Source organism: Bombina bombina, chromosome 4 (genome assembly GCF_027579735.1).
Source record: "Bombina bombina isolate aBomBom1 chromosome 4, aBomBom1.pri, whole genome shotgun sequence".
NCBI classification, from domain to species: Eukaryota; Metazoa; Chordata; class Amphibia; order Anura; family Bombinatoridae; genus Bombina; species Bombina bombina.
Genome location: NC_069502.1, coordinates 154,399,508 through 154,416,271, shown reverse-complemented (window position 1 = coordinate 154,416,271; position 16,764 = coordinate 154,399,508). Strand labels below are relative to the sequence as shown.

The window sequence follows — 16,764 nt, the reverse complement described above, 5'->3', positions numbered from 1 at the left end:
GACATCCTAGTCCAAGCGCCATCGTTCAGTCTCACAGAGGAACACTCAAGGGCTCTTATTCTTCTTCTCCAGTCTCATGGATGGAAGATAAACTCAGGAAAGAATGCCCTGTTTCCCAGCAACAGGGTAGAATTCCTGGGCACGATAATAAACTCTATATCCATGAAGGTATTTCACACAGAGCAGCGACGCAGGAAAATTGCGTCCACTTGTGTTGTCCTTCAGGCCTCCTCTAGACCCTCTGTGGCTCAGTGTATGGAGGTGATTGGACTTATGGTATCCAGCATCTATGTCATTCCATTCGCCAAGTTTCACCTCAGACCTCTTCAGCTGTGTATGTTGAAGCAGTGGAACGGCGATCACTCAGATCTATCCCAACATATTTCGATTGGATGAGGGAATCCCTCTCTTAGTGGATCCGTCCGGAACAACTGTCCCAAGGGACATCCTTCCTGAGACCGTCCTGGGAGATTGTGACCACGGATGCGAGTTTGGCAGGATGGGGAGCTGTTTGGGGTGCCAGGAAGGCACAAGGAAGGTGGACTCGAAGAGTCTCTCCTCCCGATCAATATTTTTATAGAACTTCAAACGATCCACAATGCTCTGAAAGCTTGATCTCTCCTGGGGTCGTTCAGCTTCATTAGATTCCAGACAGGTTTTGTAGAGGGCTCTGTTTGAGCCATGCATTCAGTTGACATTAAGTTACTGTCTTGGAAGGTTCTTTTTCTCTGAGATGGCGGCCTTGCAATGTGAGCCTCCTTACCTAGTTTTTCATGCGGACAAGGCTGTTCTTCGCACTGGCTTGGGTTTTCTCCCTAAGGTTGTGTCTGATCTCAACATCAATTAGGAGATTGTGGTTCCTTCCTTGTGTCCTAATCCTCCTCCTTCGAAGGAACGACTACTTCATAATCTGGATGTGGTTCGGACTTTGAAATTCTATCTTCAGGCCACAAAGGATTTTAGACAAACTTCGGCATTGTTTGTTGTCTATTCTGGGAAGTGCAGAGGGCAGAAGACTTCTTCTACTTCCCTATCTTTTTGGTTGAGGAGCATTATTCGCTTAGCATATGAAACAGGACATAAGCCTCCTCAGAGGATTACGGCTCATTTAACTAGAGCTGTGACTTCAAGAATGAGGCCTCTATGTAGCAGATTTGTAGGGCGGCTACCTGGTCCTCCTTACATACTTTTTCAAAGTTTTACCTTTTTTTTAAGTTTTGACGTTTTTGCTTCGGCTGAAGCAGCTTTTGGGAGAAAGGCTGTGGTGCCCTCAGAATAGGGTCCTCCTCTCTTTTACCCTCTCGTTTCATTCAGTGTCCTCTAGAGCTTGGGTATATGTTTCCCACAAGTAAGGAATGAAGCAGTGAACTCTCCTAATATTAAGATGGAAAACTTAAATTATGCTTACCATTCCATCTGTATGAGGAGAGTCCACGGCCCCTGCTCGTTTTTCCCTGTTGGGCGGATCAAAATCTTTTGTTCTTCTGGCACCATTTATACCCTGATATTTCTCCTACTGTTCCTTGTTCCCTGGGAAAAATGACTGGGTGATGAGGGGAGTGGGGGGAGGTATTTAAGCCTTTGGCTGGGGTGTCTTTGCCTCCTCCTGGTGGCCAGGTTCTTAATTCCCACAAGTAAGGAATGAAGCAGTGGACTTTCCTCATACAGCTAGAAAGGAAATTATCAAGTAAGCATAATTTGTTTTTAATAATGTATAGTAGTTTTCAGACTCCTAACCAAGCCCCGCAGTGTCAGATATATATATATATATACATATACGCGTTTACACACTACTGCTGGCTCCTGTTAGTTATCTGTCTTTTCATATGCAGGGAAGGGGGGAGTGTCTATTTTTGTTTACCCAGCCCCTTTCAGTGGGTGTCCTGGGAACTTTAAAGTACGTTTTTAAAAGGTTTGCTAGTAGTGTCTGTTACATGCAGTTACATGAAAATTGGTGTATACTGTCCCTTTAAGTATCATGTATTAATGAACTGTACAGAAAGAAATTAGTTTTACTAAAATACTCTGACTGGAAAGGATGTGTTGGTACAGGTTATATGTAATGGCTTTTTATTTTAAAGGTAGTGCACAAGTCGCTCAAACTAAGAATTTACCTAACCTACCAAAAGCTCTGATTATTGAACCATCACGAGAGCTGGCGGAGCAGACACTAAACAATGTGAAACAGTTCAAAAAATACGTGGACAACCCAAAACTGAGGTATGATTTTTCTTATTTCTTTTTTTGAATTCTGTTTTAACGGCTTGTTTATTTGATATTTATCTAAAAATACAGTTCTGATTTTATTATGTTTTTTTTGGGGTCTTTTCTTTTCGTTTCAGGGAGCTTTTGATAATTGGTGGTGTTGCAGCTAAAGATCAGTTGTCTATTCTAGAGAGTGGAGTAAGTTTTGAATCTCTTCTACTTTTCTATGTGATCGGGCATTTATCATTAATTTTTGTTTGGAAATTTCTTTATTTTAATACAGGTAGATATTGTGGTTGGAACCCCTGGAAGAATAGATGACCTTATATCAACAGGAAAGTTAAGTCTGTCCCAAGTTCGGTTCCTGGTACTTGATGAAGCTGTAAGTAGAGATAATTTAGCATGGTCTTTCCTGTATGTGTTGGAAACATGAATTATTATATTTTACCATAATAAATTCAGGTTTGCCACTTGCACATTCACAGAGTACAGATAGTATCACAAACTGCTTCCAAAAGACATGTACACTATCTCCCACAGACAAACCGTATCTGTGGGAAGTATACATGGCTTTTGGATGCCTCCTGTGGGATTTTCTTGTACACAGTAACAAAATGTAAGTGAACAATACACATTTGTTCAGTTTTGGTTTTAAAAACAAATTATCCTGGTTTATCTGACAGATAACACATGAACTGCTACCTGCTGTTTATGAAACTGAAGGCTTAAGGGGACATTAACCCTTTCTCCTACATTGGTGTGTCCGGTCCACGGCTTCATCCTTACTTGTGGGATATTCTCATTCTCTACAGGAAATGGCAAAGAGAGCACACAGCAAAAGCTGTCCATATAGTCCCCCCTCTGGCTCCGCCCCCCAGTCATTCTCTTTGCCGCTCTGAACAAGTAGCATCTCCACGGGGATGGTAAAGAGTATGTGGTGTTAGTTGTAGTTTTATTTCTTCTATCAAGAGTTTGTTATTTTAAAATAGTGCCGGTTTGTACTATTTACTCTACAACAGAAAGTGATGAAGATTTCTGTTAAAAGAGGAGTATGATTTTAGCACCAGTAACTAAAATCCATTGCTGTTCCCACGCAGGACTGTTGAAACCAGAGAACTTCAGTTGGGGGGAACAGTTTGCAGACTTATCTGCTTCAGGTATGACCAGTCTCTTTTCTAACAAGACCCAGTAATGCTAGAAGACTGTCAGTTTTCCCTTATGGGACCGGTAAGCCATTTTCTTAGTCTCAGTAACAGAATTAAGGCTTATAAATTGGGCTCTATGCTGGTTGACACTATTGTGGGCTAAATCGATTTATTTATATCATATTTATGACATTTGGAGTGTTTTGTGAACTTTGAAGCACTTTGGGAACGTTTATTATGCGCCTGGCAGTTGTTTAGACGCCTAATCTAGTCAGAAAGGCCCTTTCACTCTGGTATGCAGAGGGAGGAGGCCTCATTTTCGCGCCTCAGTTGCGCAGTTACTTTCTTTAGGCAGTGCATGCAGCTTCACGTGAGAGGGTCCTGTGGCTGAGAAAAGGACTCAGGAAGGCTTATTTCTGTGGTGAATAACCCCTAAGGAAGGTAAAAGCCGCAGCAAAGTCTGTGGCAGGGACTGTAGTGTGTTTAAACCGGTAAATTGAACTATTAGCTCCGGTTTGCTCATTTAAGGGTTTAGACACTTGAAATTTGGTGTGCAATACTTTCAAAGCATTAAGACACTGGGGTGTAAATTTCATAAAGATCGGATATTTCTTTCATAGTTTTTCAAACATTCAGAAATAAAGTGTGCTCTTTTTATTTTTTAAAGAGACAGTAACGGTTTTGTTTAAATTTGTTTTTATTGCATTAATAGCCTGCCTAAATCTGTCTAACATGTCTGTACCTTCAGATAGCATATGTTCTGTGTGTATGGAAGCCAAGGTGGTTCCCCGTTTAAATGTATGTGCAAATTGTGCCATGGCGTCCAAACAAAGTAAGGACAGTACTGTCACATTTAATAAGGTTGCCCAAGAAGATTCTTCAAATGAAGGTAGTGGGGATAGTTCATCATCCTCTCCTTCTGTGTCAACACCAGTTTTGCCCGCGCAGGCGATACCTAATACATCTAGCGCGCCAATGCTTGTTACTATGCAGCAATTAACAGCAGTAATGGATAATTCTATAGCAGCTCTTTTATCCAAACTGCCAGCATTTCCCAGAAAGCGTGATTGCTCAGTTTTAAATACAGAGGATGAGCAAGTAGGCGCTGACGATAATTTATCTGTTATACCCTCACATCAATCTGAGTTGGCAGTGAGGGAGGGTCTGTCTGAGGGAGAAATTTCTGATTCAGGAAAAATTTCTCAGCAGGCAGAACCTGATATCGTGGCATTTAAATTTAAGCTAGAACATCTCCGCGCCCTGCTTAAGGAGGTGCTAGCTACTCTTGATGATTGTGATTCTTTGGTGATTCCAGAGAAGTTGTGCAAAATGGACAAATTCTTAGAGGTCCCAGTGCACGCTGATGCTTTTCCGATACCCAAGAGGGTGGCGGACATAGTGACTAAGGAGTGGGAGAAGCCAGGTGTACGTTTTGTTCCACCTCCTATATTTAAGAAAATGTTCCCCATTGTCGACCCCAGAAGGGACGCATGGCAAACGGTCCCTAAGGTAGAGGGGGCAGTTTCAACGTTAGCCAAGCGCACAACTATTCCTATAGAGGACAGTTGCGCTTTCAAAGATCCTATGGATAAAAAATTGGAAGGATTGTATAAAAAGATTTTTGTTCAGCAAGGTTTCCTTCTTCAACCAATTTCGTGCATTATTCCTGTCACCAGGGCGGCGTCTTTTTGGTTCGAGGAACTAGAAAATTCGCTCCAAAAGGAGACTCCATATGATGAAGTCTTGGACAGAATTCACACACTAAAGTTGGCTAATTCCTTTATTTTGGATGCTGCTTTTCAATTGGCAAAATTAGCGGCGAAAAATTCAGGTTTTGCAATAGTGGCGCGCAGGGCGCTTTGGCTAAAATCCTGGTCGGCGGATGTGTCGTCCAAAACAAAATTGCTTAATATTCCTTTCAAGGGTAAGGCCCTTTTCGGGCCAGAATTGAAGGAAATTATTTCAGACATCACTGGGGGAAAGGGCCATGCCCTCCCACAGGATAGGCCTTTCAAGGCTAAGAACAAATCTAATTTTCGTTCCTTTCGCAATTTCAGGAACGGACCGGCTTCTAACTCTGCAGCCTCTAGACTGGAGGGTAATGCTTCCCAGCCTAAACCAGCATGGAAACCATTGCAAGGCTGGAACAAGGGTAAACAGGCCAAGAAGCCTGCTGCTGCTACCAAGACATCATGAAGGGGTAGCCCCCGATCCGGGACCGGATCTAGTAGGGGGCAGACTTTCTCTCTTTGCTCAGGCTTGGGCAAGAGATGTTCCGGATCCCTGGGCAATAGAAATAGTCTCTCAGCGGTATCTTCTAGAGTTCAAGGAACTTCCTCCAAGGGGAAGGTTCCACATGTCTCGCTTATCTTCAGACCAGATAAAGAGAGAGGCATTCTTACATTGCGTAGGAGACCTATTAAAGATGGGAGTGATACACCCAGTTCCAACAGCGGAACAAGGTCTGGGTTTTTACTCAAACCTGTTTGTAGTTCCCAAAAAAGAGGGAACTTTCAGGCCAATTCTGGATTTAAAGATTCTAAACAAATTCCTCAGAGTTCCATCATTCAAAATGGAAACCATTCAGACGATTTTACCAACGATCCAGGAGGGTCAATATATGACTACCGTGGACTTAAAGGATGCGTACCTGCATATTCCTATCCACAAAGATCATCATCAGTTCCTGAGGTTCGCCTTTCTGGACAAACATTACCAGTTCGTGGCTCTTCCATTCGATTTAGCCACTGCTCCCAGAATTTTCACAAAGGTGCTAGGGTCCCTTCTAGTGGTCCTAAGGCCGAGGGGCATTGCTGTAGCACCTTACCTAGACGACATTCTAATCCAAACGTCGTCCCTTTCCTAAGCAAGGGCTCATACAGACATTGTTTTAGCCTTTCTCAGGTCTCACGGGTGGAAGGTGAACATACAAAAGAGTTCCTTGTCCCCGTCCACAAGGGTTCCTTTTCTGGGAACAATAATAGATTCTGTGGAAATGAAGATTTTTCTGACAGAGGTCAGAAAGTTAAAGCTTCTAAACGCTTGTCGAGTTCTTCATTCTATTCCTCAGCCCTCCATAGCTCAGTGCATGGAGGTAATAGGACTAATGGTTGCAGCAATGGACGTGTTTCCTTTTTGCTCGAATTCATTTAAGACCATTGCAACTGTGCATGCTCAAACAGTGGAATGGGGATTATGCAGACTTGTCTCCCCAGATTCAAGTAGACCAGGTAACCAGAGACTCACTCCTCTGGTGGTTGACTCAGGATCACCTGTCTCAGGGAATGAGTTTCCGCAGACCAGAGTGGGTCATTGTCACGACCGACGCCAGTCTCTTAGGCTGGGGCGCGGTCTGGGACTCCCTGAATGCTCAGGGTCTATGGTCTCTGGAAGAGTCTCTTCTCCCGATAAACATTTTGGAACTGACAGCGATATTCAATGCGCTCCTGGCCTGGCCTCAACTAGCGAAGGCTAGATTCATAAGATTTCAGTCGGACAACATGACGACTGTAGCGTACATCAATCATCAGGGGGGAACAAAGAGTTCCTTGGCGATGAGAGAGGTACCCAAGATCATCAAATGGGCGGAGGATCACTCCTGCCATCTATCTGCAATTCACATCCCAGAAGTAGACAACTGGGAGGCGGATTATTTGAGTCGACAGACCTTCCATCCGGGGGAGTGGGAACTTCACCCGGAGGTCTTTGCCCAGTTAACTCAACTATGGGGCACTCCAGATATGGATCTGATGGCGTCTCGTCAGAACTCCAAGGTTCCTCGCTACGGGTCCAGATCCAGGGATCCCAAGGCGACACTAGTGGATGCATTGGTGGCGCCCTGGTCGTTCAATCTAGCTTATGTGTTTCCATCGTTCCCTCTCCTTCCCAGGCTTGTAGCCAGGATCAAACAGGAGAAGGCCTCAGTGATTCTAATAGCTCCTGCATGGCCACGCAGGACTTGGTATGCAGACCTGGTGAATATGTCATCGGCTCCACCATGGAAGCTACCTTTGAGGCAGGATCTTCTAGTACAAGGTCCATTCGAACATCCAAATCTAGTCTCTCTGCAACTGACTGCTTGGAAATTGAACGCTTGATTCTATCTAAGCGTGGGTTTTCAGATTCGGTTATAGATACTCTGGTTCAGGCCAGGAAACCTGTGACTAGGAAAATTGACCATAAGATATGGCAAAAATATATCTGTTGGTGCGAATCCAAGGGATTCTCTTGGAGTAAAATTAAAATTCCTAGGATACTTTCCTTTCTCCAAGAGGGTTTGGATAAAGGTTTGTCAGCTAGTTCTCTAAAAGGACAGATATCTGCTCTGTCTGTTTTGTTGCACAAACGTCTGGCAGCCGTGCCAGATGTACAGGCATTTGTACAGGTGTTAGTCAAAATCAAGCCTGTCTACAGACCTATGACTCCTCCATGGAGTTTTAACTTAGTTCTTTCAGTTCTTCAAGGGGTTCCGTTTGAACCCTTACATTCCATAGATATTAAGTTACTATCTTGGAAAGTTCTGTTTTTGGTTGCTATTTCTTCAGCTAGAATAGTTTCTGAATTGTCTGCTTTGCAGTGTACTTCACCCTATCTGGTATTCCATACAGATAAGGTAGTTTTACGTACCAAGCCTGGTTTTCTTCCAAAAGTGGTTTCCAACAGGAATCCAGGTTCGAAAAACGTTTGTTACACAACCTAGATGTGGTCCTTGCTTTAAAATTCTATTTAGAAGCAACAAAGGATTTCATACAGACATCATCCTTGTTTGTCGTTTATTCTGGTAAGAGGAGAGGGCAGAAAGCTACTGCTACCTCTCTTTCCTTTTGGCTGAAGAGCATCATCCGATTGGCTTATGAGACTGCCGGACGGCAACCTCCTGAACGAATTACAGCTCACTCTACTAGAGCTGTGGCTTCCACATGGGCCTTCAAGAATGAGGCTTCTGTTGAACAGATCTGTAAGGCAGCGACTTGGTCTTCTCTGCATACATTTGCGAAATGTTACAAATTCGATACTTATGCTTCTTCGGAGGCTATTTTTGGGAGAAAGGTTTTACAAGCAGTGGTGCCTTCCGTTTAGGTAACCTGACTTGTTCCCTCCCTTCATCCGTGTCCTAAAGCTTTGGTATTGGTTCCCACAAGTAAGGATGAAGCCGTGGACCGGACCCACCAATGTAGGAGAAAACAGAATTTATGTTTACCTGATAAATTTCTTTCTCCTACGTTGTGTCCGGTCCACGGCCCGCCCTGGCTTTTAGTCAGGTTTAAAATTTTTATTTATGTACACTACAGTCACCACGGCACCTTATGGTTTTTCCTTTTTCTCCTAACCGTCGGTCGAATGCCTGGGGGGCGGAGCCACATGGGGGACTATATGGACAGCTTTTGCTGTGTGCTCTCTTTGCCATTTCCTGTAGGGAATGAGAATATCCCACAAGTAAGGATGAAGCCGGGGACCGGACACACCGTAGGAGAAAGAAATTTATCAGGTAAACATAAATTCTGTTTTCGTGCTAATTTGTCTACATTGGAACAACATTCCGATGTAAACAAATTAAAATCACGATTGCGAGATTTCAATGATGGTATCAGGTCAGCGGGCATCCCTATGATGCTAGGCATGCCCTCCAGACCGTGATCTCATTCACAAAAGCCCTGCACCGCTAATAGTCTCTCTTTATTTAAAACAACAAATATTACAGTACTATACTATCTTTCTGAGTGCTCTGTGTATATAAATGTATTCAATATGATATAAAATGACCTTAAGCTTACATGTATAAGCTGTTGACATGTATCACATATAGCCTATATGACATAAGATGTTTACACTTGGTTTTATCCCTTTTCCAAACTGTCCTATTTTAAAGATGCAAATATCCCAAACATCCAAACTATTCCGAAATACAAGCCTTTTCCTGTCCCAAGCAGTTTGGGTAAAGGATTTTCTACCTGTATATAGTCTTGGTGAACCTGGAGAGTGCCTTCTCTTTCTTCTTTTTTTTTTTTTCTTTCATGTAATTAGCAAGAGTCCATGAGCTAGTGACGTATGGGATATACATTCCTACCAGGAGGGGCAAAGTTTCCCAAACCTCAAAATGCCTATAAATACACCCCTCACCACACCCACAATTCAGTTTTACAAACTTTGCCTCCCGTGGAGGTGGTGAAGTAAGTTTGTGCTAGATTCTTCGTTGATATGCGCTTCGCAGCAGGCTGGAGCCCGGTTTTCCTCTCAGTGTGCAGTGAATGTCAGAGGGATGTGAAGAGAGTATTGCCTATTTGAATGCCATGGTTTCCTTCTACGGGATCTATTTCATAGGTTCTCTGTTATCGGTCGTAGAGATTTCTTCTCCTACCTCCCTTTTCAGATCGTTGATATACTCTTATATACCATTACCTCTACTGATTCTCGTTTCAGTACTAGTTTGGCTATCTACTATATGTAGATGAGTGTCTTGGGGTAAGTAAGTCTTATTTTATTTGACACTCTAAAGCTATGGTTGGGCACTTTATTTTTAAAGTTCTAAATATATGTGTTTAAACTTATATTTGCCATGATTCAGGGTAATCAGTATTCCTTATGTCAGACAGTCAGTTTCATTATTGGGATAATGCATATGAAGGATTATTTTTTCTTACCTTAAAAATTTTTCAATTGACTTTTTTCTCTGTGGGCTGTTAGGCTCGCGGGGGCTGAAAATGCTTCAATTTATTGCGTAATTTTTGGCGCAAAAATTTTGTCATTTCCGGCGCTCTAATTGACGCCGGAAGTAGCTCGTGGTTGCGTCATTTTTTTGACGTTTTTTGTGTTCAGACGTTTTTTTTGCGCCAAAAATGTGGGCGTCATTTTTGTCGGCGTCACCGGATGTGGCGTCATTCTTGGCGCCAAAAAATATAGGCATTGTACTTAGCGCCAATAATGTGGGCGTCATTTTTGGCGCCAAAAAAAGTGGGCGTCATTCTTGTCCACCTTTTTTTCACATTATTTCAGTCTCTTTTTTTATTGCTTCTGGTTGCTAGAGGCTTGTTCATTGGCATTTTTTCCCATTCCTGAAACTGTCATTTAAGGAATTTGATAATTTTGCTTTATATGTTGTTTTTTCTATTACATATTGCAAGATGTCTCAACTAGACTCTGGATCAGAATCTACTTCTGGAAAGACGCTGCCTGATGCTGGTTCTACCAAAGTTAAGTGCATTTGTTGTAAACTTGTGGTAACTGTTCCTCCGGCTGTAGTTTGTGATGAATGTCATGATAAGCTTGCTAATGCAGATAGTATTTCCATTAGTAATAATCCATTACCTGTTGTTGTTCCTTCAACATCTAATGCTCAGGATGTTCCTATTAATGTAAAAGAATTTGTTTCTAAATCTATTAGGAAGGCTCTGTCTGTTATTCCTCCTTCCAGTAAACGTAAAAGGTCTTTTAAAACTTCTCATATTTCAGATGAATTTTTAAGTGACCGTCATCATTCTGACTTGTCTGTTTCTGATGAGGTTCTATCTGGTTCAGAAGATTCTATCTCAGATATTGACACTGATAAATCTTCATATTTATTTAAGATGGAATTTATTCGTTCTTTACTTAAAGAAGTGTTAATCGCATTAGAGATGGAGGAGTCTAGTCCTCTTGATACTAATTCTACTAAGCGTTTAAATTCGGTTTTCAAACCTCATATTGTTATTCCAGAAGTTTTTCCTGTCCCTGATGTTATTTCTGAAGTAATTTCTAGGGAATGGAATAATCTGGGTACTTCATTTACTCCTTCTCAAAGGTTTAAGAAACTGTACCCTGTGCCATCTGATAGATTAGAGTTTTGGGACAAAATCCCTAAGGTTGATGGGGCTATCTCTACTCTTGCAAAACGTACTACTATTCCTACGGCAGATAGTACTTCATTTAAGGATCCTTTAGATAGGAAACTTGAATCCTTTCTAAGGAGAGCTTATTTATGTTCAGGTAATCTTCTTAGACCTGCTTTTTCTTTGGCTGATGTTGCTGCTGCTTCCACTTTCTGGTTGGAGGCTTTAGCGCAACAAGTGTCAGACCATAATACTCATAGCATTGTTAAACTTCTTCAACATGCTAATAACTTTATTTGTGATGCCATCTTTGATATCATTAGAATTGATGTCAGGTATATGTCTTTAGCTATTTTAGCTAGAAGAGCTTTATGGCTTAAAACTTGGAATGCAGATATGACTTCTAAGTCAACTTTGCTTTCTCTTTCTTTCCAAGGTAATAAATTATTTGGTTCACAGTTTGATTCTATTTCAACTGTTACTGGGGAGAAAGGAACCTTTTTGCCTCAGGACAAAAAATCTAAAGGTAAATACAGGGCTGCTAATTGTTTTCGTTCCTTTCGTCAAAATAAGGAACAAAAGCCTGACCCTTCCCCTAAGGAAACGGTTTCCGTTTGGAAGCCTTCTCCAGTCTGGAATAAATCCAAGCCTTTTAGAAAGTCAAAGCCAGCTCCCAAGTCCACATGAAGGTGCGGCCCTCATTCCAAAGCAGCTGGTAGGGGGCAGGTTACGATTTTTTAAAGATATTTGGATCAATTCGATTCACAGTCTTTGGATTCAGAACATTGTTTCACAAGGGTACGGAATAGGTTTCAAGGTAAGGCCACCTGCGAGAAGATTTTTTCTCTCTCGCATTCCGATAAACCCAGTGAAGGCTCAGGCGTTTCTGAAATGTGTTTCAGATCTAGAGTTGGCTGGGGTAATTGTGCCAGTTCCAGTTCTGGAACGGGGTCTGGGGTTTTACTCAAATCTATTCATTGTACCAAAGAAGGAGAATTCCTTCAGACCAGTTCTGGATCTAAAAATATTGAATAGTTATGTAAGGATACCAACATTCAAAATGGTGACTATCAGGACTATTCTGCCTTTTGTTCAGCAAGGGCATTATATGTCCACAATAGATTTACAGGATGCATATCTGCATATTCCAATTCATCCAGCTCATGATCAGTTTCTGAGATTCTCTTTTCTAGACAGGCATTACCAGTTTGTGGCCCTTCCGTTTGGCCTAGCAACAGCTCCAAGGATCTTTTCAAAGGTTCTCGGTGCCCTTCTCTCTGTAATCAGAGAACAGGGTATTGCGGTATTTCCTTATTTGGACGATATCTTGGTACTTGTTCAGTCTTCACATTCTGCAGAATCTCATATGAATCAACTTGTGTCGTTTCTTCAAAGACATGGTTGGAGGATCAATTTACCAAAGAGTTCCTTGATTCCTCAGACAAAGGTAACCTTTTTGGGTTTTCAAATAGATTCAGTGTCCATGACCTTGTCTCTAACGGAAAAGAGACGTCTGAAATTGGTTTCAGCCTGTCGAAACCTTCAGTCTCAATTATTCCCTTCGGTAGCTTTGTGCATGGAAATTCTAGGTCTCATGACTGCTGCATCGGACGCGATCCCTTTTGCTCGTTTTCACATGCGACCTCTTCAGCTTTGTATGCTGAACCAGTGTTGCAGGGATTATACAAAGATATCACAATTAATATCCTTAAATCCCAATGTACAACACTCTCTGACGTGGTGGATAGATCACCATTGTTTAGTTCAAGGGGCTTCTTTTGTTCGTCCAACCTGGACTGTGATCTCAACAGATGCGAGTCTGACAGGTTGGGGAGCTGTATGGGGATCTCTGACAGCGCAGGGGGTTTGGGAATCTCAGGAGGCGAGATTACCAATCAACATTTTGGAACTCCGTGCGATTTTCAGAGCTCTTCAGTTCTGGCCTCTTCTGAAGAGAGAATCGTTTATTTGTTTTCAGACAGACAATGTCACAACCGTGGCATATGTCAATCATCAAGGTGGGACTCACAGTCCTCAGGCTATGAAAGAAGTATCTCGGATACTTGTATGGGCGGAATCCAGCTCCTGTCTAATTTCTGCGGTTCACATACCAGGTGTAGACAATTGGGAAGCGGATTATCTCAGTCGCCAGACGTTACATCCGGGCGAATGGTCTCTTCACCCAGAGGTATTTCTTCAGATTGTTCAAATTTGGGGACTTCCAGAAATAGATCTGATGGCCTCTCATCTAAACAAGAAACTTCCCAGGTATCTGTCCAGATCCAGGGATCCTCAGGCGGAGGCAGTGGACGCGTTGTCGCTTCCTTGGAATTATCATCCTGCCTATATCTTTCCGCCTCTAGTTCTTCTTCCAAAAGTGATTTCCAAAATTCTAATGGAACATTCGTTTGTACTGCTGGTAGCTCCAGCATGGCCTCACAGGTTTTGGTATGCGGATCTCATTCGGATGGCCAGTTGCCAACCTTGGACACTTCCGTTAAGACCAGACCTTCTATCTCAAGGCCCATTTTTCCATCAGGATCTCAAATCATTAAATTTAAAGGTGTGGAAATTGAACGCTTGATTCTTAGTCATAGAGGTTTCTCTGACTCAGTAATTAATACTATGTTACAGGCTAGTAAATCTGTGTCTAGGAAGATTTATTATCGAGTCTGGAAGACTTACATTTCTTTGTGTTCTTCTCATAAATTCTGCTGGCATTCTTTTAGAATTCCTAGAATTTTGCAGTTTCTTCAGGATGGTTTGGATAAAGGTTTGTCTGCAAGTTCCTTGAAAGGACAAATCTCTGCTCTTTCTGTTCTTTTTCACAGAAAAATTGCTATACTTCCTGATATTCATTGTTTTGTACAGGCTTTGGTTCGTATCAAACCTGTCATTAAATCAATCTCTCCTCCTTGGAGTCTTAATTTGGTTCTGAGGGCTTTACAAGCTCCCCCGTTTGAACCTATGCATTCTCTGGATATTAAATTACTTTCATGGAAAGTTTTGTTCCTTTTGGCCATCTCTTCTGCTAGAAGAGTTTCTGAGTTATCTGCTCTTTCTTGTGAATCTCCTTTTCTGATTTTTCATCAGGATAAGGCGGTGTTGCGGACTTCTTTTCAATTTTTACCTAAGGTTGTGAATTCTAACAACATTAGTAGAGAAATTGTTGTCCCTTCATTGTGTTCGAATCCTAAGAATTCTAAGGAAAGATCGCTACATTCTTTGGATGTAGTTAGAGCTTTGAAATATTATGTTGAAGCTACTAAAGATTTTAGGAAGACTTCCAGTCTTTTTGTTATCTTTTCTGGTTCCAGGAACGGTCAGAAGGCCTCCGCCATTTCTTTGGCGTCTTGGTTAAAGTCTTTGATTCATCATGCTTATGTGGAGTCTGGTAAATCCCCGCCTCAAAGGATTACTGCTCATACTACTAGGTCAGTTTCTACTTCCTGGGCGTTTAGGAATGAAGCTTCTGTTGATCAGATTTGCAAAGCAGCAACTTGGTCTTCTTTGCATACTTTTACTAAATTCTACCATTTTGATGTTTTCTCTTCTTCTGAAGCAGTTTTTGGTAGAAAAGTACTTCAGGCAGCTGTTTCAGTTTGATTCTTCTGCTTATATTTTCAGTTTTTGTCATTATTAAGATTAAAACTTTTGTTTTGGGTTGTGGATTTTTTTTCAGCGGAATTGGCTGTCTTTATTTTATCCCTCCCTCTCTAGTGACTCTTGCGTGGAAGTTCCACATCTTGGGTATTTATTATCCCATACGTCACTAGCTCATGGACTCTTGCTAATTACATGAAAGAAAACATAATTTATGTAAGAACTTACCTGATAAATTCATTTCTTTCATATTAGCAAGAGTCCATGAGGCCCACCCTTTTTGTGGTGGTTATGATTTTTTGGTATAAAGCACAATTATTCCAATTTCTTATTTTTTATGCTTTCGCTCCTTTCTTATCACCCCACTTCTTGGCTATTCGTTAAACTGAATTGTGGGTGTGGTGAGTGGTGTATTTATAGGCATTTTGAGGTTTGGGAAACTTTGCCCCTCCTGGTAGGAATGTATATCCCATACTTCACTAGCTCATGGACTCTTGTTATTATGAAAGAAATGAATTTATCAGGTAAGTTCTTACATAAATTATGTTTTTTTTGGATATGTTATATTGTTGTTAAAGGGACAGTCCACACCAGAATTTTAACACACAAACAATTTATAATTGTGAACACTTAGATTTAAAAGCTAGTTGATCCTCCTTTGGCAGCAATAACCTCAACCAAACATTTCCGGTAGCTGCGGATTAGATCTGCACAACGTTCAGGAGGAATTTTGGACCACTTTTCCTTAGATATAACTACTTTAGCTCAGCCATATTCTTATGATGTTTGGTGTGAACAGCTCTCTTGAGGTCATTCCACAGCATCTCTATGGGATTATGGTCTGGGCTCTAACCGGGCCACTCCAAAAGGCAGATTTTTTTTTCTTCTTCTTTTCTTTAAAGCCATTCTGTAATGGATTTACTTTGAAGTTTAGGATCATTGTCCTAATGCATCACCTAACTTCTACTGAGCTTCACCTGGGCACAGCCATCCTGATATTATAATGTAGGATATCTTTACAAACTTGGGAATAATTTTTTTCCTCTATCATGGTAAGTGGTCCAGACCCCAAAGCAGCCCCAACTCATGTTGCTCCCTACACCGTACTTAACCTTTGGGATGATGTTTTCATGTTAGTATACGGTGCCCTTTTTACACTATACATAGTGCTGTATGTTCTTCTCAGACAACTCAACCTTAGTTTCATCAGCCCACAAAACATTTTCCCAGTAGCCTTGTGGAGTGTCAAAGCTCTCTTTGACAAACTTCAGGCGCACAGCAATTTTTTTTTGGGAAAGCAGCGGCTTTCTTCGTGGTGTCTTGCTATAGACACTATGCCTTTTCAATGTTTCCTGTATAGTAGACTCATGAACAGAGATGTTAACCAGTTCAAAAGATTTTGTCAAGTTTTTAGCTGTCACACAGTTCTTTTTTACCTCATTGAGAATTGAGCAGTGTGTCCTTTGAGTCGTCTTGGCTGGACGGCCTCTTCTAAGGAGAGTATCCACAGTACTAAATAGTCTCCATTTATAGACAATTTGTCTAACAGTGGACAGATGAATATCTAATCTCTTTGAGATAACTTTGTATCTTTTTCCAGCTTTATGCCATACAACAATTCTTGATCGTAGATCTTCTGGGAGCGCTTTTTTGCGAGGCATGGTTCACATCAACAGATTCATTTTGTGAATAGCAAACTCAAAATGCTTGCGCCTTTTTGTAAGTCAAAGTAGCTTTAACCCAAACCTCCAGTCTTGTTTAATGAATTGGACACAAGGTTTGCCTATTTCCAAATCTAATTGGCTTTTGTTGAAGTCATTAGCCTAGGGTTTAACATAATTTTTTCTAACCTAGCGCTGCGGAATCTGTTAGTGCTCTACAAATACCTGATGATAATAATGACCTATACTGGGTATATTTGAATGATTTATTCAGGATTTACAACAAAAAAATATAACAAATTGTGTGTTATTAGTTAAAACACCACATAAATGTTGATTAAACTT

General features: G+C 41.4%; 1 protein-coding gene across 1 annotated transcript in view; it reads left to right on the top strand.

Moving 5' to 3' along the window:
- DDX1 (DEAD-box helicase 1) overlaps nt 1–16,764 on the top strand; it is a 100,989-nt gene that overhangs the window by 65,856 nt on the left and 18,369 nt on the right. The window contains exons 13-15 of the mRNA XM_053709662.1: nt 2,082–2,220; nt 2,343–2,403; nt 2,489–2,587. Coding sequence (XP_053565637.1) covers nt 2,082–2,220; nt 2,343–2,403; nt 2,489–2,587 — 299 coding nt within the window. The remainder of the gene's footprint in view (nt 1–2,081; nt 2,221–2,342; nt 2,404–2,488; nt 2,588–16,764) is intronic.